The sequence below is a fragment of the Pollicipes pollicipes genome, unplaced genomic scaffold (assembly GCF_011947565.3).
Source record: "Pollicipes pollicipes isolate AB1234 unplaced genomic scaffold, Ppol_2.1 Scaffold_4881;HRSCAF=5763_pilon_pilon_pilon, whole genome shotgun sequence".
In the NCBI taxonomy this organism is placed as follows: Eukaryota; Metazoa; Arthropoda; class Thecostraca; order Pollicipedomorpha; family Pollicipedidae; genus Pollicipes; species Pollicipes pollicipes.
Window position 1 is genome coordinate 22,064,845 of NW_023596576.1, and position 24,898 is coordinate 22,089,742.

The 24,898-nt window shown below is 58.5% G+C and overlaps 1 protein-coding gene across 1 annotated transcript in view; it reads left to right on the plus strand.

The window, feature by feature from the left end:
• Positions 1-24,898, plus strand: part of LOC119100114 (roquin-1-like) — a 47,166-nt gene that overhangs the window by 6,138 nt on the left and 16,130 nt on the right. The window contains 2 exon segments of the mRNA XM_037223226.1: positions 585-830; positions 1,140-1,315. Coding sequence (XP_037079121.1) covers positions 585-830; positions 1,140-1,315 — 422 coding nt within the window.

Sequence of the window (24,898 nt, forward strand, 5' to 3'; positions counted from 1 at the left end):
TTCTTTTCTGTGGCTTAAAAGTTTATTCTTCATCCTGAAAGGACATTTGTTTGTTTTGGTGTTTGCCCAACTTAGATAAGACACCGTACTCTTCTGAGAAAAACCCGGAGAATGGAGGTAGAGATGCGTTGATATTTCGGCAACATGCCTTTATCGAAACAGTAGCAGAAGTGAATATTCGGTTCACGCAAACAATTCATTTCTGCCATTGTTTCGATAAAGGCATGTTGCCGAAATATCAACGCGTCTAAATCTCCCTTTTCCTGGTTTTTCTTCAAGCAATAAGGCTATTACTTCTGTGTTATCTGTGTGAAAAAATGTCCCTCGCCCTTGCACTTTACAACTAACATAAGTTTGTGCAACTTCTTGAATCAGCCGATTCACTTGTGCAGTGACCAGCTCTGGATCTAGACCGTACTATTGGCATTCAACCAAAATTTTGTGTGATGTCTCCAGGCTGTGGCTGCCATCAGCACCGGGTACCACATGCACCGGTTACACATTTACACTGCAAACGCGCCAAGCTGACCGCGGCTCTGCCTGCCGGCTGTCCCCTAAGCTGAGCTCCCTCGTCTGCCGGTCAGGTGGCGGGTCGGGCGGCGGCGCGGGCGGCCCCAGCGTACTGTCGCGCTCCATGCAGCGTAAGCTGGTGACGATCGTCACGTGCCAGCTGCTGGAGCCGGAGGGGCGCAGCCGCGTACTGCGCGCGTGCCGCTCGCTCGGAGAGCGCACCGTCACCGAGCTGATCCTGCACCACCAGAACCCGGCGCAGCTGTCGGCCAATCTGTGGGCAGCCGTGCGCGCGCGCGGCTGCCAGTTCCTCGGGCCTGGTCAGTAGGGACGCGGCCCGGGCTGGGGCATTGCACGGCGTCGGCCGTGTCAGGGGTTGGTTTGGGCGAAACTTCATTAAGTCTTCTGAAAGTTAGTGCTCATGACCCAGGCGAGACGTGATGCGAGTTCTGGACCCTGTGCGTTTAGCGCTTTTACAACGATTGGAGCTGTACCAAAGCATTGAACAGCAGAACGCTTGGCGCGGTGCTAATGCTTCTGTGTTGTTTTTGTCGCCGATTTCCCACATTTGTCGTCGCTCACGGCGTGGTTCCGCTGGCGCGCGCTGACACACCTCGTGCCCCTCGCAGCCATGCAGGAGGAGGTACTGCGCCTGGTGCTGCTGGCGCTGGAGGAGGGGTACGCCCTCTCGCGCAAGGTGCTCGTCATGTTCGTTGTACAGCGGCTGGAGCCGCACTTTCCGCAGGCGTCCAAAACCAGCATCGGCCACGTTGTTCAGCTGCTGTACAGGGCCTCCTGCTTTAAGGTCAGTCCCTGCCGGATGGAGCGACCGTTGGAGCGTTGCATGCTTGCATAATCAATCCGGCGTTCGAAGATCATCAGCATTTAAAGCATCCGTGCATTGCCCTGCACGAACCAGTACGGCGTTTCACTTCCGAAGGGTTCACGGCCAGGGCCGAAGCACGTGCTCCTCGCGACCGTCCATACCAAGGTCGGCTCGGTGGCATGCACGGCTCTGCTCTTCGACGTCCCATGTCGTGCTGTGTGCCCGCCGGGTGCGGTGGTGGCGTGCCGGAAGATGACGGTGCGCCGCCTGTGCCGGGGAATGTGGTGCGGCCGGTCTCGCCGGCGGCAGATCACTCGATGACTGCTGCTTTATGGCCGCCGCGCAATCGTAACTGGAGTTTTCCTCTCATTGTTCTGCTATTTGCGCCTCTGAGGTGGCACGGAAGGCTGAAAGCCCAGTTGGGTCACAGCCAGATGGCACGGTGCTCTCAACGAACACGGTGAAAGTGCTGGACCCTGTTGCTCTTCGTCACGACGACCAGCGGGGGACTCGCGCGCCATTGGCGGTGTTCTCCGCTGTGAAGCAGCCTGCGCATCGACGGCCACGTGCTGGGGGATTCCCTCGGTGTTAGCGTCGTGCTCCGTGCCCTCGCAGCGTCGCCACGTGTAAGGTCCGCTCCGGGAACTGTGGTGTTTCCATCCAGCACTACCCTGTACGCGTTTCTTGCCACTGCGAGGAAGTGACACCGCGGCATGAGCGATTCTGCGTATTGGTAATGCCGTGTCTTACTGCCCGCCCATATCGGCAGTAACTCAGGCGGTTTTTGCTGCTGCCTGGTGGCTTTTGTCATGACGACATCGCGCTCTGCTGTTCTGGGGCCCCTTGTTCCCCATGTCTGGATGCTTCGAGATAGCGTCCGGCGTTGACATTATTGGCGCCAGACGGCGAGTTGACTAGGCGCTGGCTAATGCCCGCATGATGCTTCTCGCTCTCAGTTACGCTACTTCCCTTGCTCGCTCCTCTCCGGCTTGGCGGAAGCAAATGAGCCAGAATTCACGCATTCACAGCCAGCATTTTGACTGCGAATGTGCTGTAATTCAGTGTGTGCGTAAGGTGGGGCGGTGAAGGCTAATTTGTATGCAGTACTTGGCTTACGGCGGGCAAAAATTCTGCGGAAATTGCGGCAATAACAGCTGCTTGAAATATTTGTCATAACTAGCAAATAACTAGCTTTGTCTTCACAAACAATAATCATTTTAGCAATGCTTTATCGAGTAGCGCCGGGACACTGAACGAAGCTAAGGCTGGAGCGTTCTCGGTCTCTGCCCGTTTTCGGGCTAGGCTAGCGGCTTATATGGTAGCGGTATCTCGGGTCAGTTATGAGCCGAGGCGTCCAGTCTATTCTTGTATAATGCTTTGCAACAGTGTGAGAACTCTGACCAAGAGACTGCAGTAATATGGTGGAGATCCGACAGATTCTCGATGGGTGTCGAAAGAACGAGAGCCACCGTCCGTGGGACGTAGCGCCTGGGGAAGTTGGTGACTCACTGGCGATCGTTATCCCGCTATTCCATTGAATGAGAAGGCAATCGGATTACGCCCAGCTGGTTTGGGACTTTTCCAGCGGCGATACTCGCGCCCTGACTCGTTCGGGGTGGCCCGTTTGGTGTCGGCGAGACAGGCTGCCAGCTGATGGACGCCCGCACCGGCGCCCGGTCTGCGGCCGGGACGCTGGGGCTTTTCACCAGGATTAAGGTGGGCCATTCTGGCCGCTGAAAGCTGCGGTCTTCCCTTGGTGATGCCGCGTGCATGGGCCGTGCCGAAAACCGGTATGAGCTAAAGACGTGGTTTATTGGTATGTAAAAATGTTTTGTTTCGCTAGCGAAGGTCCCAGGGTGCTCTTGTTGCGTCATTTTATGGGGCGCTCACCTTGCTGTGGGCTTAAATGGTTGATTTTTATACCTGTGGTATGGGACTGGATGTGTCCCTGGAAACTGATGAAAACCATGACATTTGGGTACAGCTTTGACCGGGGGAATAAACGCCGTTGGAGTGACCTGACACTTATTCATGCGCGCGCTGCTACCGAGCGTGATACATATGGAAGAAGAACGCGCCCCTAAGCTCATCTCAGGCCGTTAGTCTTAATAACAAAACGCCGACCTACGTCACGCGTTTTTGGCCGCTGACAGCCCCTTCCCCATCCCCTCCCCCTTTAACGGAGCTCACGGCATTAGCGCAGAAGTCATCTTGCGGATGGGTGGTCGGTGCACGCACTGAGGGGCAGTGTTCGTGTTCGGTGAACGTTTGCAGCATGGACCTGGCTGCAGTATGGCGCACCTAACGCGGCCCGAGCTGGTCAGACCTGATCGGACCTTTGACCCGGAGACAAGGTCAGTGACGTGAGCACTGAGCCGCGGCGATGTGCGCAGTAGCCGGCTTTGCAGCGGCGGGATGTCGAATAGCATGTGCTCCTGTTCAACTGTCGTGAAGGCCGGAGCAGTCGAATGGCTGCCTGCGGCCCACGGCACGCAGATTATTACTGTAGGTTACTGTCTAGAATCGGCGCCCTCCAGGCGTGGTCATATCCACGGTAGCGAAGTGAGACTCACCAGACCTGGTCAAGGTAGTCCTCCAGTGAGGCCGCCGCACCCGTGGTCATATCCACGGTAACGAAGTGAGACCCACCGGACCTGGTCAAGGTAGTCCTCCAGTGAGGCCGCCGCACCTGATCTGTCCGACAGCGGCGTGCGGGTGTTGTACCCGAGCGGGTCCACCGTCCTGTGCGTGGACCGCCAGCCCGTGCCTGGTCCCATGGACTGGCCGTGAAGCCCGCCGGACCTGACGCGTGGCCGTGAGGTCGGTCAAGCTCGGCCGGGCCGCTGGCCCGCCAGTGAGCTTCGCCTGGCGCGATCACGCTCGTGCTCGGTTAGTGAGGCCTTCGACTCGCTGACCGCGTCCGCCAGTCGCCGAGACCGTCACACCCGAGGTTCTCCAGCCCAGCTGTGAGGCCCTCTGACCTGATCAGGCGGCCCCTCAGTCTGGCGGCGGGGCTAGTGGCCAGCCGCGTGGACGACGCTCCGCGCTCCGGGCTGGGCCGGACGGTGCTGCCGGCGGCGGCCATCTGACGTGTTCGACGCCAACTGCGGCGCCGCGAGAGGCAGTGGCAAACCGGTCTGTTTTCTTTTTTTTGTTGCTTCGATTGATACGATCGGAAGCTGGAGGTGCCATCTGGGGCTGCCGCAGGCTACGCTCGTCCACCCGAGAGCCGTGTGCTGTCCGGACCTATCGCACAGCTCGAGGTCGTGTTCGCTCCGACTGATTTGTCGAAATGTATTTGAGCAGTTGGAGCGCTAGCCCATCTTGGTTGTACCCGGTCGCTGGGGCAGTGAAGGCAGTGCCATCGAAGGCGGTAAGAATGGTGTGCGTCATGTATGAGCTGCGGAAGCCCACTGCTGCTGATGAAATGGCTGGCACTTGATGTATTTTTCGTAACATTTCCAGCGTTTTGCAAGCGGCGGCGGATATTCGTGCCAATATGCACACCTTCGTGCCCTGTTAAGCGGATGTGTGGGAGTGAAGGGAGATCCGGGCGATTCGAACCACGCGGGAATTGTACCGAGACAACCTCAAACGCGTGACGCCGTGCGGTTTCCATGGTGGCGAGGCCGAGGCTTGTGCAAGCCTTTTGTCCTCTGCCGCTCATGGCACATTTCACGCCATTTCACGGCTTTTGGGTCCGGTCTTGTGTGTGTGTGTGTGTGTGTGTGTGTGTGTGTGTGTGCGTGCGTGCGTGCGTGCGTGCGTGCGTGCGTGCGTGCGTGCGTGCGTGCGTGTGTGCGTGCGTGTCTGCGTGTGCGTGTGCGTGTGCGCGTGCGCGTGCGTGTGCGCGCGTGTATGTGTGTGTGTGTGTGTGTGCGCGCGTGCGTGCGTGCGCGCGTGTGTGCATGCATGTGTATCGGCGTTTGTGGAGCCATCGCTTGTTGCATGTTTTGCTGAGTCACGGTGCGCATCGTTTCCCTGGTTTTTACCGGAACAATGACGTTAAACATTTAGACGTGGCGTGCTTCGCTCGTGATGCTGGGAACGGATCGGCATCCGATACGTGGCACGGCCAACACGCCCAGCGCGGTGATGCCTGTTTTTAATACGGCACGTGGCGTGGAATTTGGAAGAGCTGGGGGGCCGACGTCAGCTGGGGATTTTGCCGAGTCATTCTGCCGGCAGTGAGCTTGCCGTGACGACGGCGCGTCACGGCGCCGGCCGTGCGCGCGCTGCCGGCCGGTGCCGGCTCAGCCGGGCGCCGTCCTCAGGCGGCCGGTCGCACTCTCCGCGTACAGAGCGGGCCGGCATGCGGTCAGGGGCCGGCCCGTGCCCGGCCGGACCCGGCCGGATGCTGCCACGCACCGCGCCGGCAGATGCGTCCAGCTGGGGCCGCGCCCGGCCGGTCCGTTAGGCTCGGTGGGCCGCCTGTGCCGCGCGACAACCTCCCGCAGGGGAAAGACGTGCTCAGCATCGTGAGTGGGAGAGGGACCCGATGCGGACTCTCAGTTTGCAGTGATTGTTCGGCGGTTGCGGCCAAGCGGGTTAATTAGGGTGCACAACTATGCAATTTGCATCATATGGCAGGTGAGCAGGTAAATAGATATGTCATATCGATCAGTCAAATGAAGGAGCTTCATTTTCATTCTGCTTGAGGGCAAGTTTCTTTTTTTCTTTGCGTGCAATCCTTACATTTTCTTGAATACACGGTCTCACGGCGGTCTGTGTCGCGCTCCTTGTAAACTCCGAAACCGAATATCCGTTTCGGTGTACTCGGGACACTTAAGGCCGTGGTGTAAGCCTGGGAGCGCCCGGTCGGCTGTCCTCCTCCGCACGGCCGTGTCGTCGGTGCTGACCGGCGGGGGCGGCCGGGGCGGTCGGGGTGCGGCGTTGGTGACGTCTTGTCCCGGCGCACCTGCGCGTCGTCGCGCTAGCCGTCTCAGGACCGGACGCCCGTGCCGCTGGTGGCACAGCGGTCCGCTCAGTTGGGGAGATGGTGTGAAACTGAGATCTGTTAGCGTTGACATGGGGGCGATCGGCTGCGGTTAGCCGGCCCGCTGAGACGCGTACGGGCGTTTTGCCGGCTCTCTGCGTAGTCGTTTTTCAGCGTGGGCTCAACGTCTGACAGATATTGATAAGCGGAACGGTAATCCACCAGCCCAGCCGACTGCTGCTAAAAGTTGATTCTATTTTGGGCCTTGCCATCTGTCGTTGCGCCTACTTCCGCGTGTGACGTTAATCCCGCCTCGCCCGAGGTGGCGTCCGCTGCGGTAACACTTAGCGTTGCGGTCACCGTGTCGCATGCGGTCTGCGAATCGGGGCTGGAGAAACCCGGCGCGGTCGGGCTGCACGAGTCGGCGGGTCGGACAGTCGGCCACGGCCAGCCGACTGTCGTCGGGGCTGGCCGGGCGGTCAGGCTGCCGGCGCGGTCGGGCTGCACGAGTCGGCGGGTCGGACAGTCGGCCAGCCGACTGTCGTCGGGGCTGGCCTACCGCGAAGCCCTGTCGGCCGGACGGTGCACGCACTGCCGGAGATCGCGCACCCGGACGGCCAGGCGCGCTGACCATGAGAGAGGACTCCGCTCCCCGACCCGGCGCTGGGATTTCCACGGCGATAAGGAGGCGCTGGAAAACAAAGTTGTAGCCGAGATGTGGGTGGCAGCCGGCGGGGACATCGGCCCAGTGGCGCCAGCTTTCCCTTTCCCACGCGGGGTCATAAACATATGGTGCGGCCCGGCTTATTATTTCGCTGTTCGAGATAATGCTATGCGGGTGGGGAAAAGGTTCATATGGAGGACAAACACGACCTATTGGACGGGTGGAGTTGGAAGCCTGTCGCTGCGACGGCTACGGCTTCATTCCGCGTTGAAATCCCTGCTACGTTGCTGTCATTGAAGTCCGGCGTAAGGCTGCGGAACGACGGCGCTTATCGCACATTTCGGGAGGACGCCCAGCAAGGAACTGGCCCACGCATTTAGAGGTGGTCCACTCAGCCGGCGTTCTGACCACGGTAAAAACTGTTCCGGCTCTGAGGCCCACCCGATCACTGCAGGCGCACAACAAACATGTTTTGTCTAGGCGAACGGCGCTCCGTCATCTGCTCACCGCCGAGGTCTGCCTCCTCCCAGCCCCTCGCCGCCGGGGTCTGTCTCCTCCCAACCCCTGACCGCCGGGGTCTGCCTCCCAGCCCCTTACCGCCGGGGTCTGCCTCCTCCCAGCCTCTCACCGCCTAGTTCTGCCTCCTCCCAGCCCCTGGCCGCCGGGGTCTGCCGCCCAGGCCCTGACATCCGTGGTCTGCCTCCCAGCCCCTGACCGCCGGGGTCTGCCTCCCAGCCCCTGACCGCCGGGGTCTGCCTCCCAGCCCCTGACCGCCGAGGTCTGCCTCCCAGCCCCTGACCGCCGGGGTCTGCCTCCCAGCCCCTGACCGCCGAGGTCTGCCTCCCAGTCTCTCACCGCCGGGGTCTGCCTCCCAGCCCCTGACCGCCGGGGTCTGCCTCCCAGCCTCTCACCGCCGGGGTCTGCCTCCCAGCCCCTGACCGCCGGGGTCTGCCTCCCAGCCTCTCACCGCCGGGGTCTGCCTCCCAGCCCCTCGCTGCCTGGCTGCGGGCGATAGACGGTGCCGGGAGCGCTCCCGGGGCTTCCGGCACCAGGCCGAGGCTCAGGGTGTCCGCGCCGCTGTCTCACGCGGCGGGCGGGGATCGGGGCGGCCGGGCCCGCGAGCCAGCGCCCCGGGGCGTGGGCTCGATAGGCATCGGTGCATAGTAGCATTTGTGCAGTACAACTGGAACTAGGCGTGATTCATTTTTCACCTGTCTGGTTACGGCTGAGCAGTGGGGCGTGGAGACAACCGCTGACCTGGAGAGAATCACCGGTCTCATTCACGTGCCGTTGCGCGGAGCGAGATGGTGCTGTAGCAGTGGAAAAGGTCGACAAACATCATACTGCGGACTGTGTGTATTTGACTCGCACGGAGGGACGATGACACCTCTGACATGAAGTCGCATGCGAATAGTGTCTCGCCTTAACTTTGGGGTTCAAAGTTCTGCTCATTTAAGCTGAATGTGCTTTGTTTTAGTTTTGCTGTAAATGTGTATTTTGTGCGTGAAGAGTCGCAGTTTCATAGGAAGTGTTACCACTTCGAATTTTAAACGCTTATTTGTCATGAGGTAGTTTCCCAAATCGCCAACATTTCGGGCAGATGAGAAAATCACTCTCATACAGACATGCCTCAAGGCTGACAGCCTAGATCAGCAACACATACCTTGACAGTCCTTGGCGCTTCCGCCTAGGATAGGGTCAATCTACTACAGCTGCATGACTGGTTTGTCGACGGTGGCGCTTCTGCCGCCGTGGCTGCTGTGTGTTTGTGACTGGCAGCTGGCGGACCAGGTACGCGCTATGGATCAAACGCCGATTCGGCCTTACTAACGCTCACTGGCACACCGCGGGAAGCCCTGAACGAAACAGAACGATGCTGGATGCGAGGCGTGTCGCTCGCCTTCAGTACAGCAGGATGATCTGAAGGGGAGACGCCGACCGGCGGCTGTCGCTTCCAGCTAGGGGAGGAAGAGTTGGGATGCGTACCCCCCTTCACTGGCGGCGCCAGCGACTGAGATTGGAGGGGGTGAAACGAGGTGGTGGCGTTCTAGGTTGAGATTACTTCCACGCAACGTCGTCGTCATTGTTGCGTTTCCAGAATGGCGTTTGCGGTCTGCATTTGTATCGTTTCCCGCCTCTGCTCTATGAAGTAACACGCAAATTCACAGAGTTGTCAGTCCTGGCACCAGGCCTGAAAAAGCACGACACGCAGATTGTTCGCGTTTGTAGTGCAGAGATGGCAGATCTTTTGGCAGTCTGCATTTGTTGATAGTGAAAAGTGGACGTTTCAGATAGCCGCGTTATTTTGAGTGATGCGGTCGTCGTTGCCTGATGAGGATCAGCTGTCGGCCGGCGCTGTGGCGGCGCGCGGTTCCACTCCCGACGAGAACACGCGCCGTCATCTGACGGGGCCCGGCGGCCACCGCTCTCCGGGCCAGGTGCGGCGTCCAACGGCATCGATGCGTCCCGCGCACTTAACGATGTGAAAAGACGATTAAATCGGCCTTTGTGCATTTCCTTCTTGATGTTCATTTCGCGGTGATCTTGCTATCTACACATACATAAAGGTCGTGATGAAAGAGCAGCATGCCATCCAGTCGTCCCTTTCTCCCTCTCTCACTCTCTCTCTCCCTCTCCCGTTTGATGAGATAATGGACAGGCTCGCTTAACTACCTGGCGTGAATGCCTTGTCAAACACTGACTCTAGTGATCAGCATGACTAGGGCCAGCTGAAATTGCAGTGGCCTGCTCAACCTGGCCGGCCGGGCGACCACCTCCTTCGCACAGCCGCGTGACACGCCGGAAGGTCACGAACAGTCCGCTGCAGGGTGATGTCTTTTGACAAATGAACGATTAACACAAACCAATGCCAGTTCACACTGCATGCCTGCCATTGCGCGCCACTCCCAAAGCATACAATTGCACGTCCCTACATTGGTGAAAGTCGCTAGCAAGGCCCGCCGCTCGACTCCGCACGCATAGCCTCACGCGCGCCGCAGCTTGCAGGACCCGTCCCGTGCCACGTGCGCGACCGACCGTCGGGTTTCACCTGCACAGCGTCACGTGTGCAGGCACTTGTGTCCCGCACACCGTAGCTCACAAACCGCCCGTTTTCGCGTTCGGAGAGGCGCGGCCTCTCCTCCCCACCACGGCCGGACCAGCGGCGATGGGGCGACGCGGCCGCACGGCCGCCTGCTTCCGGCGTCGGATGGTCCATGTCTCATTCCCACTGGCGGTCCTCAGCGCGGCCGACAGCCGCACACCGGTCGCAGCGGCCGGATCGCGCCCCCGCGGCGGATGAGGTCGACTACACGGTCCGCCTGTGACCCGGGCCGCGGCGTGGCCCGCTGCCGTACGCTGCCTCGTCCTCAGGCGCGCGTCACGCGGTCGCGCAGAGCCGACCGGCCGGGCTGGAGCTTGACCGTCCGGCGCCGCTACCGGAGGCTGCCGGGCGTCGTGCCGCGCGTCTCTGCTCACTGGGCGTCGTAGAACATGTCAAGCCAGTCGCGCGGCTCGCGCCGCTCCGGCCGCCACACGCAGCCGAGCTTGCGCGGACAGGCGCACGAGTCGACCAGCTTGGCGAACTTGCCGCAGAAGGTGCGACCCTCCTCGCACGCCTGGCCCGGCGGACAACCGAGCGGGCAGCCGCGCACCAGACAGCACCGCCTGGTGGTGTCGCAGAGGCCGCCCAGGCCGCAGTGCTCGTCCCGCTCGCAGCGGAGGCTGGCCGCCATCACCGCCGCCACCGCGGCCAGCAGCGCCAGCAACACCGCCGCCGCTCGAGCTGCCATCGCCGCCGGAGCGAGCTGTCGACGTCCGCACTGGCGCCGCGCCGGCCGACCACTGCCGCGCCGCCCGCCGCGTCCGTCCGTCAGGCAGGCCGCTGGCGAAGTGGCGGGCCGCGCCTCACCGCGCCGCGCTGCGCTCTGCGCTTCGGCCCGCTGATGAGCGCGATCGGCCGGCCGGAGCGGCGCCGTTATGTAACAGAGCCGCACCGGCGTAGGGCGCTGCGTGCCGCCTGCGGACGTCCTACGATTGGCGCGATTGGACGTCCCCAGACAGGCGTGGCGGGCACGCCCCGGGAGACGGGCTGGGCGGTACGCTCCGGTGGGCAGGCGTTGCTGTTTCGTCTCGGGGGACGGCAGAGGTGGATGCTCATCGGAAAAGATGTCGGTACGCCCCGGAAAAGGCGCGGACGCGGCCTTGGCATGTGCGGTTTGTTCGCGTCCTCGGAATACTAATTTGTGGTGTGTTGCTAGATTCGATTGCATATATTGTAAATTTGAGATTTAAGTTCATATTAGTAATGCCAGTTACGATTGGCTGTCCCCTTCAATGGACGAATTTTGCCGAAACCCTGGTTGAATTTGGCCGAACGCCCATCAGGGCTTCTGCCATTGTAGTCACGCAACGGGAAATGCGCGCAACTCATACCAAAGATCATGCGTAGCCGTCGCGTTATCAAACAAATCATGGTGCTGAACGGCCGTCGGCTACACAGTCAGCCTTCCAGTCGCCATGTGTGGGCTTTTGGCGAGCCAGTTCGGGACCTGGCTCATGCGGACCGGGCCCGTTGTCGGTGCGGAGGGGCTGTGACCGCTGTTCGTCCTCGGCGCGCGCCTCGCCGCCCGCGGCAGCCACCGCTGCGCAGGTGCCGGCAGTCGACCGGCCGGGGCGAGCCGACAGGCGCACTGAGAGGCGTGGCTGAGAGGCATAGCTGACAGCCTGTGGGAAGACACAGGGCCTCTTGTTGGAGAGTTAGGTCGGTTCGTTGCGCACGCCGGCCCGGTGATACGACGCATTCAGGGCACCGGGCCACGCTGGTATCGGTCGCGGAGCGATGCGCGCCGGGAAAACAGGTGCACTGGAAGTGCCCACCTCCATGTTAAACGATTCAGGGCCAGAGCTGAGTGTGCGAATTCTGATTGCTACCGTCAGGCTGGATGCTCTGGCGAGGCGGAGTTGCCTGCAGATTGGGACGGCCGACCGGCGCTGGGTGTTGCTCAGCGCGGTGCTCAGTAGGAGCGGCTGCCCCCCTCCTCTGCTCGCGCATTCCAGACGCTACCAGGTCCCTTCATGCGTGCATCCCACGTGTCTCAACGGCCGGCGCAGAGGGGGCACATCTCCCGCAAATGCGGAATTTGCTGGCGTGTTTGCGATCGCCCGGTCGCCGGATTTAGACCTCCAGTGGGCCTGACTTTGTTTTCGCCCCGTGGCGATGTGTGGCCACCTTTGTCGCGGAAACGCGGCGCCCGACGACGGGCCGGACGTGATCACTCCGTGGAGGGAGGGGCGCGGGCCGCTCTGGGCCGCGCCACTCGCCGCAGGGGACCGCCTGGGGTCCCGGCGATCGGGTGCGGCAGGGCGATGCGACGACTAGCGCGCGGCGGCGGCGGTAGCGCGGCCCTCAAGGACCGCCGCCACGCGTTCTGCGTCGCCGCCGCCACGCGGGTTGCGTCGGACTGGGGGGTCGCCCGAGAGGGAGAGCGCTCTTCACTGTATCTGTGTGGCCCCGTGCAGCGTTGACGACGGCCTCGGGCCTGTGATGGAAGAGCGTTGGTGACGTTGCACAGGATCGGAATGTTCCCGCACCAAGTGGTGAATGCTGGAAACAGCATACCAGCGTTTGGAGCAGTCTGAATGTGAACTGAACCAGCCCGGTTAGCTCGGACCACCAACAACCACTGTTCCCACAAACGTCCTTATTCACAAAGCGCTTGAGATTAGCATGTGACCAAGTGAACTGCTCACTGTGGCGTGTTGGAAGCAGAGGGATAGGATTAGGGGCTTGTCTGTTGACCCTGTGCTGGAGTCCGAGACCAAGAGCGAAAGCGGATTATACTGTGCTGCTGGAACGTACGGTTCTGTTGTGTCCGGTTCCCATATAGTGACATGCTGAAAGTAACGCTGCAGAAGCATTACAGCGGCAGTGTAAAGATGGAGCTGCGAGTGAGAATAACGATATAAGAGTCGGGAGTAAATGTAGTCCAGTATTTCACACAACATGCTTTTTGGTGGACCCAAACCCTTTGCCTTTTTTCAAACTTTTTAAGCATATAATCAGCTATGCTTACTTTTGTATAATGATCCCAGAAAGTGACCTTCCCCTTGGTATGTTGCAGACTTACCCAGCATGCAATGCATTTGACGGTCTGTATAAATAGCACGGCCGCCACAGGTCATGACGATCATGAATCGTCATGAATCGAACGAATGACGATCACGCGCGCTGTTCAGCTTCGAGGAGCCAGCGCGCCGGACGGTGGGCTGAGACCGCCGGACGGTGTGCTGAGACCGCCGGACGGTGGGCTGAGACCGCTCTCCTGAGACCGCCGCGGGCCGCCACTGCAGGCATGAGGGCGCCGCCGGACGTGCGCGCCGCCACCGGTCGGGTCGGGTCCAGCTGATGTCTGAGGCGAGGCGTGGTCGAGAGGTGACTGTCGAGAAGACCAGGGATCATCGGGCGCCGGGGCCACGTCCAGACAGTGACCATACGATTGGGCGGCATAAGTCATTGTCATAACGAACGTGCCGCGGGGGCGACCTTTCATCCCGAGAATGATGCAGACCTTTGGACAAAATCCATGGACATTTAATGATTGTGGGCGAGGTTGCAGGATGAGCCCGCCCTTACGTCTGCTGACCGATAGTTAGCAATGATCTGATTTTATGTTGGCAGCATCAGCTGGTTTTGTAGCTTTAACCACCGGGTCGAACGGAGCATGATGCGGCTGTGCACACTCGCGACAGGCTCGTGTGTTTTTAGCCGCTGGTCGTGCACCACCGTCCAGTTTTCGTCAACAAGTGGCACCATTTTGTAGAGTCGTGTTTTGGTAGCTTAAGGGTATCTGCATGCGAGCTGTTGGCTCGGGCCGTGTTTCCTGGTGACACTGCAATGCTGTCGTAATTTCACCTTCCCATTCTATGGAGATGGGGAGCATGAACTTCTCCAGTTGCAAAAAGCTGAATGTTATCGACCAAAACTAGGTCCCGATATCAAACTAGCAGCAGACTGGGAAAAGCTATGAACAACACGAAATAAACGCCATTTGACGAAGAAACAGAGGCCAATTACACAGGCATCATTTCGGGCGGGTTTGCGCTGCCGGGCGCGCGCAATTGTGCTCAAACCATTCATCCACTGGCATTGGAACGTTCTAAAAAGTCGACGCCATAAATCGGCAACCGGGGAGTGACGCGAAAGCAGCGACTTCTAGAAGCGTGAGACCGACAGCGTTGAGTGGGCGGGCGAATGGTGTGAGGCTTTGTACCGCAGGACGCGGAGCGGCCCTGGTGATCGGTCTCTGATACTTTACGCCAGATCTGCTCTGGGGTATCATACATGAGCCCTGGTGTCGGACATCATACGCTTGATCCGGTCTCAGACACCACGCTCGAGATCCGATCTCCGATATCATACGCTAGATCCGGTCTCAGACACCACGCTCTAGATCCGATCTCCGATACCATACGCTAGATCCAGTCTCCGGTATGAGACACTGGAGCCTAACCGAAGAGAGATTGTACTGTGGAAACTATGCAGGTGCGTGAACCGGTTTGGTGTAACGGATATTCACCCCAAAATGTACATTTTTGCATTACTTTATGCTGGACACCGCGAACTAAATCAGTAAGTGTTTTCTAATTTGATCTGCAAGAATGCCCACGTCGTGCCATACCCGAGCCAGCTAGTGGTTTTCTCGCGCCATTCTTATATTTGCGCGCGAGTTCTTTGCACATTAGCCTAGCGCTGGCTTAGCATTGCATTCAGACTTCGTCTGCCAAACGTGTTTGCTGTCGCCTCGCTCTTCCCACGCCACAAAAGGTGCCTTACCGGTGTACTTTTCAAACTAAAACCAAAGTACTACCCCTTATTGTTACCGTGGCCGCAGAACAGCAAGAAAAAAACAACGGTTTGAGTACATGGCATCGAAGGAAATGTCTGTCATGAAAACTGCGCACTTAGCGGACAAATGACCCGCGGGTGCCGCACCGAGAAAAATTGCTGGCACACCTTGCCACGGGAGTTAAAGCATGCACGCAAGGACAGCATCGGCAGGCGCTTACTTAAAAATGTCGGTATGTTGTTGGTCGTCCAAAAAGCTGGGCTCCATAAATGGAGGAAGAAGAGTATGCGACGGTTGTTATTTGAAGCGTCTTTTCATCCAAGCAAATGCTATCGCATGGGCCGTTGGAGGCTCTGTGAGCGGGTTGTGTGGCTTTGTCACAGATTTGGTAGGGCCAGACCTCAGCGGAGTGTTGTCCGCTGTACTGGCGCTGATGCCATTCCTCCTTTGTCACCCGATGACCCCGAATAGCCCCCTTCACTTCCGGGAGCGATCCCTCCACGCGGAAGGAGGGAAGGAGGGTAGGCGTAGGGTGCGAGGGGCCGTGGCGGTTATCGGCAGTTTGGTCGTGTCCGAGCCGCCGGTAGTGTCCGCCGGTCGTGTCCGAGCCGCCGGTAGCCAACACCGGGCTGTTGCTTCAGTTGAGCCGTGGGCTGACCGTATGACGGCCTTATTCACCGCTGTATACGTACCTGGCTCAGCCGCGGGCCGACCGTATGACGGCCTTATTCACCGCTGTATACATACCTGGCTCAGCCGTGGGCTGACGGTATGACGGCCCTATTCGCCGCTGTATACATACCTGGCTCAGCCGTGGGCTGACGGTATGACGGCCCTATTCGCCGCTGTATACATACCTGGCTCAGCCGTGGGCTGACGGTATGACGGCCCTATTCGCCGCTGTATACATACCTGGCTCAGCCGTGGGCTGACGGTATGACGGCCCTTTTCACCGCTGTATACATACCTGGCTCAGCCGTGGGCTGACCGTATGACGGCCCTATTCACCGCCGTATACATACCTGGCTCAGAATGTGATAAACTCAAGGCTGTAGGTCCTGCAATGTCCACCAACGTATTGAACTACTGCTGGAGCTCGTGAGCACACTGGTACTAAAGCCGACGATTTGCTCATATTGTGGGATTTGAATCCCAAGGTGGGTAAATTAAGATTCGAGATTCAAACAGATTCGAATATTCTCGAATCTTTGCATGAAAATGTCAGCTGTTGAACGCCGAATAGGGCTCGCCGGTAGCCTATTTCAAGCCTAATCCTATTTCACTAGTTCCTGGCTGTTTCCGAACGCTTCTGCCAGTAAATTACATCTTTCTTGTGCAGGTGAATTATATAATGTTTATTTATATACTTATTTACGTACCTATGTAACATTGGTTTAGTGGTAGTTTTCCCACTCTCCTTTGCACTGAGTGCGATCAGCGGAGGTGCACACTGGATTTCTGAATGGACGTGGAGCTTGCTGCTAATGTTGGTGGTTGCTACCTTCCGTGGGACGGTTTTAGAGTTTATTTCCGCGTCGACTGAGGGAAATGGGCACACGACTCAGTTCGAATGGATGTGCGGCATGCCGCGTGCTAAGGAGATGCCTCTCACCAGCCAAAGGCGAGTCAATGACCGTCTGTCCAGTGTGAGCAATTGGCAGCTAGATAAACACGAATGCGGTGTAGCAATAAGGTCAAGAATGCCATTTGCTCACATGCACGAAATGTAATTGGAACAAAAGCTTGCTGTTATCTGTAGGATATCAAATGGAAGATCAATGTGCATGAACGTAAACATAATTTTGCAATCAGATTTGCTCGGCATTGCATGCAAAGACACATGCTAAGTGGCGCTATGAGCCTGGGGCATACATAAAAATAGCAAGCCGGCGGAATTCATCCCAAGTCCCACCGCCAACGCTTCCTGTGCTGAACTGAGCCGCTGTTCACGCTGGCGGACACCTGTCCCGAGCCCCCCCCCCCCCTGGGTTAGCGTTAAGGCATGATCCGGCCGTAGACGAGCAGCAGTTGGTTCAACATCTAGTCGCCCGATCCGATTCGACAAGAGCAGTGGGTCAAATTTACGGCTTTACAAAGACGACTTGAATCCAAAGTCAGGCCACGCGATAGGCCCAGTTCACGGCCCTGGGTCGTTTCTGGTTGTGGCTGATTATCGATGATCCGTCTCGCATGTTGCACTAACAGGTCCTGACTGTGGCTCAAGCGCCCGCCTGTACTCAGCTTTCGCAGTTAGGACAGAGTGGACGCATCCGCCCTCTCGCTGGGTCGCTGGCGGTGGAGGCACGTTATCAGCGGAGGCCATGACGCCGTGCATGCCGACAAGCCATGCACGGCTCAGCCTTCCTGGCGGCCTTTCCAGCCTTGGAGTCTGTCATTCGGTCAGCGCTGAGCAAGAGCAATTGCGCCAGCCGCGTGTCGCGTTTCCGCGTCCGTGGTCGGTGGTGGACTATGACAGACACGGACCACCAGTTCCGAAAGTGGGGGCGCGGGCTGACGCTGCTCTGTCGGCTGCAGGACCGCCGGCGGCCGCCGGCGACTTCGGGCGACCGATACATCGGCCGAACCGCGATGGTCCGACCGATATGCAATGCGATGGTGGGATGATGCACCGGTGAGCTGGTGGGGTGATGCGATGGTGGGATGATACACCGGTGGGCTGGTGGGGCGATGCGATGGTGGGATGATACACCGGTGGGCTGTCGGGGTGATGCGATGGTGGGATGATGCGATGGTGGGATCGTGGGAGGATGCGACGCGGTAGTGTGATGGGCCACAGCTGGAGGCACATCAGCGCGCTCCCCGCTGACCGCACTGTGCGGCAATCGGCCGGTGCCGTGGACTGAGGCTGCGCTCCAGTATGCGAGCCCCGCGGCGCGGCCCACATGCGGTCCGTTCTTATGCAACAAATCGAAAAGCCGGAACTGGTGAAGGAAGCTAATTCAGTCGACGTTGCAATGCAGGGCGTTTTTCCTTGTGCGTAACTGTTAAGGAAACCGTGCTGGTCGGATGTTGTGTACAGTTGAAAGACAATGAACCATGGTGATGCATATATTTGACCCCAAACATGGGTCTGTTGTCGTCCGAGCTGGCGTGTGCTTCCAGGGCAAACATCCTGATGGCGAGTGAAAGCTTCCGAAACCGGGCTGCATGCCTGGGTACCCTGAGCCGCCTTCACGCCGGCATGGCGACTGGCGAGGTTACCGCCGGCAAGATCCTGGCTGTGTGGGAGCCGCGAGCCGGTGGCGAGTGGTGGCGTGTCCCTCTACCGCACCCTCACCACGGACGCTTCCTGGCAGCGCCCAGCGCTCGTTTCTCCCCCGGCCGGCGCCGCTGTGGGCGCGGTGTCGGCGGTCCCGGTCAACCGTCGGTGATCGCTGTCGGCGCCACTCCTCAGCCGCTACGCCAGTCCGAGCAGCCGAGTCGGCCCCGGGCCGGCCGGGTGCCGTGCCGTGACACCGCGACGGTGCTGCCGTCACACTCGCCGGCCGGTTAGCCTTTTGTCCGCCTGAGCTGCTGCCAAGTCATGAAGAAAACGTGCGGCGTGCACTCTGTCGTGGCAGGACCAGGGCTTTCACGCCGATATGACAGAGCGGCGGCGGTCCAGGGCGGGCATTCTGTCGTGGCAGGACAAGGGTCTTCACGCCGAGATGACAGAGTCGGCAGGCGCAGGGCGGGCAAGCTGTCGTGGCAGGAACCAGGGCTTCAACGCCGAGATGACAGGAAGCGGCACGGGGGTGCAGGGCGGGGGCATCTGTCGTGGCAGGACCAGGCTTCACGCCGAGATGACAGAGCGACACGGTCAGGGCGGGCATCTGTTGTGGCAGGACGCAGGGCTTCACGCCGAGATGACAGAGCGGCGCGGTCAGGGCGGGCATCTGTCGTGGCAAGGACCGGGGCTTCACGCCGAGCATGACAGAGCGGCACGGTCAGGAACGGGCATCTGTCGTGGCAGGACCGGGGCTTCACGCCGAGATGACATAGCGGCACGGTCAGAGCGTTGCATCTGTCGTGGCAGACGCAGGGCTTCACGCCGAGATGCAGAGCGGCACGGTCAGGGCGGGCATCTGTCGTTCCGAACCTCGACTTTCCAGCAAGGCCAGGCCGATGCAGTTTTACTGCCGACGTCTTGTCCGTGGCCGGACCCAGTTTGGCGCCGCGCCCTCGCTGGCCTCTGCGGCGTGGCACACCTTCAGCTGCTGGCTGACCCGGTCTGATCCGGACCGGGTGCTGTCAGGTGCGGCAGACCGCGGAATGTCAACGTGCATCCGCCCCGCTCCGGGCAGCCTGCGACCGCACCGCCATGTCAGGGCCCTCGGCAAAGGTCAAGGTTGGGGTGGCAGCCACTGGAACGCCGCCGCCCCCGCGCGGGAAATGAGTAAGTCCGGTCGGCCGGAGTGTTTCGCTGTGCTTAATATGGGGGAGGGGGGGGGGGGGCCTCACGCCAGCACCGGTTCCGGGCCGGAATGTCCGGTCAGCACTGGTCCCCGTTTGGGCTTTCAATGCCGTCCTGTTCTGGCTGGGCGGTGGCCGGGTAGCCCGTTTCTGTGTGTGCGCGCGCGCCCCTGTTACCGGCGGCTGGAGCTGGTAGAGCCTCTTCTCAAACTGGACGGACGGGTAGCTGATAGACAGCGCAGGTCATCTCGAGCCGGATGGGACCTATTCTATCACTGTATCGGACCAACTGCGCCGCTCGTTTCGCAAACAAGGACTCGTTGGCAGCTGGCCCGGAACGCGTTCGGCGATCTGGGTACCGTTAAGTTCGGATGCTTAATTGCCGTTGCGATTTGTGCCTGTAAGAGTGTCAGATCCCAGCATTGATAGTTACGTGAGTGCTATGCAAATACCGCCGACCGTATCGGAAGATGCGAGCACGGGACAGTAATGGATGGTGGACAGACGGGTTTGTGGCCATTTTATTCGGGTGAGGTAGCACTGTATGGACCATGATGCGATGCGTATGCACGTAGCAGTATGGTGTACCGTTCGTGATACACGCGGCTAGACCCGGAGCTGCTGATTCGTCGAAGCTCTTTATGTACTTAACCCCATTCCCGTCCACCGTTTTCACGTCAGCTCTGTGTGGAAAGGTCTGACGGGACCTGAGATCCGGGAAAGGATTGCTCTTAGAGAGTTGGTAAGGCTCTCAAGTAATTTCTTTTGACGTAGTCTATTCCCTTGGATTATATATGCTTTGGATTCTTCAAAAGTAGAATACTACCACAGCTTTGTCAGGAGAGCTAAACAGGGAGACGGTGTCAAGCAAAATGAAGGTGGTATGCATTACTACGTCATTTTCAAAGCTGACGTGTTCAGTCTGTTGTTGATTAACTAAAATGCATTCGAAACATGTTAACACGCGCTCAGGTAGGGGCCAAACTGACCCCCCGAAGGTTTTTCCGGAATGGTTTCGTAACGGCGCGGCGTAGCCGCACCAACTCGTGCATAGTTGTAGAGAATTGAATAGCGGATCGTCTGGCATCAAAAGTTTAGATTTAACTGGTAAGGTCGCTGACCTGTGGCAGGTCAAAGTCAGGCCATGGTTTCAGCGAAGGCAATTTCAGGGGAATCTTTCAACCTGATCCAACAACGGAGTGTTAGACAAAGCCATACGTCTCTGAGATACTTTCTAAAGCAACACAGCCATTCAATGAAGAAACTGCATTGACCTAGGGTCAGATATGAAGGTCAGACCAAGGCCAAAACTAACCTGTGTAATTACTCTAAGTCTTGCTGTAGGGGGAGTCTCTGGTGATCATTTCGAATTTATTGATAACGGGAACTGCATTATACACCTTTCATGGACTTCTTGGAGGTCATAGTAGGTCAATGACGCGAAGTGACCAAGTCAGCGTTTGGTTTTTTAGAAACACACTGCCTAGCGTAATTTTTGCCGCCTATTCGAATGCTGAGTTCAAAACAGTCTTGTATGATTTTGGACACTATGACCTTTGAAAGGTCAAACAAGGTCACTGACCTTAAATGGGCATTTTGCCTTTTGCTTGGAACAGTTATCTACGCTCTAGGGGACCTTTGGAGATCAACTTAGAATTTGGCCTTGTTTGACTTCATTTGACCCAAAGGTCGTGACCTAGGAACCTCAAAGTTTGACCTACATGAGTTCATGTACAGGCCAGCACACCCTGCGAGTTTGGTGTCTCTAGCTCTCTTAGTTCTCGGGATCTCAGGGGGGTCAAATTGTCCCCCACCCCCAACCGAGCGAAGGGTATCCAACCGGCCGCCCGGACGCATGTTGAATCATGAAAAAAATACAAAGTTGAGCAATGACGATGCCAAGAATGTTACAGCGTTTAATACCCATTTAACGAATATTTAATACTGAACACCGAACATATCATGAAGTTGGCATCAAAAGTCGCCGTACAGATAATCACGAGTGCCGACGGTGTAGCGGTCAGCGCGTCTGTGTTATCCACTGCGCCCGTGGAACACCAGAGGTGAGGTGTCTGATTCCCCGCTGTGCTCGCCCTTTCTGCCAGGGTGAGAGGTAGGCGACACCATATAGCGTCAGCAGCTGCGTGCGTGCGTAAAGCTCCAATGGCACGCATGATCTTGACTCACACACCATGGCAATGCATCTGTTATGTTCATCCAGAGGCGTGTTTAGGCTCTGAGCATGGCGGCAAGCCCCCCCCCCCCTCGCCATGCATCACTGGATCCGCCCCTGGCGTTCACATCTTTGCAGCTATGCCAGCTGTTGAAACAGAACGGCTCACTTGCTCAAAGAACGTATGTGACGCAGGCCAAAACTAGTTCCATAATAGATGACACGGCATGCCGTCCAACAAAACAGTCCTTGAGCTGCCTATGATGCATGTACGAAGATACAGGTTATACCCTGGTATGAAGATAAAGGTTACACCATTTGACGTGCAATGAAAGGTTTTTTAATCACCCAGTTGAGCAATTTGGCGCAAAAACCACACGAATGCTGCGTGAAAACTTCAGAATGTCTGATTATTCCCCCCTCCCCCCGCCCGCCAAACAGGAACAGGGTTGAGACGTGCTTCCCTAAGACACGTAGAACATGATTATTTTGTTTAACTGTCGGTCAGCACACTTACTGGGTGTTTCTACCTATGCGCCATTGGCACTCTGTCGTCCATTTCGTATGCTACGATGTACGTCACACACCATGCACAGAACAAGATTATTCGCATCCTGTTAACGTGCAGTGGCAGCTTGCGGTTATCTGGGGGCGTTGTCTTGTATGCTGCAATGCATCATCCGGTCCATTGTCTGACCCATGCCGCGGACTGACGAGCGTTTCCTGCAACCGTACCCGTACTGTTGGCACACGTTTGCGGAACCTCAGGAACATGCAATACGCAGTGACATGGCTAGTTTCGACACGGCGGCGACAGAGGCAGCGCGGCCCGCGCAGTGTCATTCCTCCCCTGCTGGTACACTTGCAGCGCCCTCCCGACACCACGCGCATCTACGCCGCACAGTGTAGTCCGCAACGCTTGGCAAAGTCGAGGGTAACCAGCGGCTGGCCCAGATCTGCCCAGCCGCCGCGTAAGACCGCGGACGTTCCGTGGAGCTGAATCTGCCGCCACCGGCGGTCAGCTGGCGGCGGTCCGAGGTCACGGCGGCCCGTGCCAGCCGCCAGGACTCGTCCCGCCGGCCGGGGGGTGGCAGTGTTCCGCCCCGGCCGGCGGGAAAGCCCGCGCCGGCGCCCAGGCGGCGGCCGCTCGCTGCAGCCGGCGCCTGGAGGGCATGGCGTCGGCACGAGAGAAGAGCCGCCGCCGCGGGTCGTGAGCGGCGTAGCCGACGTCTCGGTGTGCGTGCGGGAAAATCAGTAAGGCGATGAGGGAAATCCCGCCCCCCCCCCCCCCGTGAGGTATCACCTTTCCGTGGTGGGGGGATTGCGTGCCCCAATGATCCTGCGGCCGGTTGGGGAGGCTTGTAAAGCGCCCCTTCCGGCCAAAGAGGAGGGGCCAGACGAAACATGCCTCCCTCCAGGGCTCTGACTCGTTCAGAGTAGGGATTAGCAACCCCTCGACCCCAGCTTTTCAGTCTTATCTGGGTCTCGCCGTACCCCGTTGGATCCGCAGGTAGCGATGAAGGGATCTCGCTCACTGCGGGAGTTGCCCCGCGGATCAGTCGGGGCAGCTTACCAACACGTGGCGTTGGCCCGAATTTGTGTCCTGCGGATGCCTCGTGAAATCTCCACGCGAGGAAATCGGCTGGTCAGGCGTCGTGTTTTCGTGACACTGGCTTGGACGCAGGCAGGCCACGCGATGGGTGTTGAGGGGGGAGCTGCGGGTGCAGTGTCTGGTTCCTGACATCATTAAGGGGCCGTACCTTGGTTTGTTGCCAGGGTGCCTGGTTGGCCCTTGCGAACCAAGGCACTGGCGCCCGCAGACTCGTGCCCGGCGGCTCTCGCAGCAACTCTTTTGGCACACTGGTCTGCGTATAGCGCGCTGGTAGCCCTGGCAGCTCCCCTCTTAGAAGTGGACCGTCCCCTTGTTAGGCTCCATGGTGGGCGGGGAACCAGCGCACCGAATATAAACACATACACATAGACACTATATCATCAACCCCCCCCCCCCCCCCAAACCCCGACCGTCGTCCTGTGCCACTACTCCAGTTTCTGGTCGTAACATCCGCCAAGGTAGATGACCAAGGAAAAACAGTACCGCTCCGACTGAACCCATTTCAGCGCCAACGAGTATTTTCCAAGATCGGAACAGCCAAGGGCGCCTTTTCGTATACGGATGGGGGCATTAGAAGTGCATTAACAGACGAACGCGAGATCCAGCACGTGCTCAAGACGGCCACACTAATCTACAAAGTACGAGAACAGGGAGAGGTTAGGGTGCCCGTATCGGTGCACCCTCACCCCTCTAAAACTGTTTCCAGGGTGTGATTGCTTGCCGGGACCTTCGCGCTGTGAGTGGTGAGAATATTTCTGAGGGCTTGTGTGAGGAAGGGGTAACGGCGGCGAGGCGTATTAAGAGGAGAGAGAGAGGAGAGAGAGAGAGAGAGAGAGAGGAGAGAGAGAGAGAGAGAGAGAGAGAGAGAAGAGAGAGAGAGAGAGAGAGAGAGAGAGAGAGAGAGAGAGAGAGAGAGAGAGAGAGAGAGAGAGAGAGAGAGAGAGAGAGAGAGAGAGAGAGAGAGAGAGAGAGAGAGAGAGAGAGAGAGAGAGAGAGGAGAGAGATAGAGAGAGAGATGATAGAGAGAGAGAGAGAGATGAGAAGAGAGAGAGAGAGAGAGAGAGAGAGAGAGAGAGAGAGAGAGAGAGAGAGAGAGAGAGAGAGAGAGAGAGAGAGAGAGAGAGAGAGAGAGAGAGAGGAGACCGATACTGATTCGATTATCCTGAAGTCCTTCGCTGTGCGAGAGTGGCCAAGATGGCGTCCCGCGTCGGATTGTCCGTCGGTCCCTGTGTACCCGGCCCAGTCCGGTGCTATCGATGCCAGACGTATGGTCACTTTACTGACAAGTGCTGGAAGGAAGTTAGATGCGGAAGGTGTGCAGGTATAGGTCACGAACACTCTGAGTGTAAATCAGAAACAATGAAATGCGTTAACTGTGGTACTGCGTTAAACCCGCAGCCAACGAGGCACGGAAACTGTGGACTTGATGATTTCAAAGGCATGACTAGCTGATTCTAAGCATACTTGTATCAACTGGCCCTGCTGCCCCGTCGTCCCGGAAGCCGGATCTTCCGAAAGACAATCCACCTGCGGAATTGACCGCTACTAGAGGAGCTCAACCTAGGGGGTTGGAACCCCTTGGTGGAGCTGCCAGAGAACCCGGGACTAGGGTGCGACCTGGGAACGGGGGATGGATGGACCGCGGTCCACCGAGACTGTGGACTTCGCCCCCGTCATGGCACCCCAGCCCAGCCCGTGCTGAAGACACGCACTCCCGGGCTCCATGTCCCCTCCATCCATACCAGCTACGACGGGACCTGTTCCCGCTGGCACAGCGGCGCTACGAGAGCTGACCCCTCTGGCTTCTCAGCTAGTGACCCTGCGGGGAGCGCCGGTCCTCCCGGCTCACGGGAGCCGGATAAGGTTCGGCATTCCCCAGTCGTCGCTCCCTCCTGGAGCCGCCCTTCTGAAACTGGT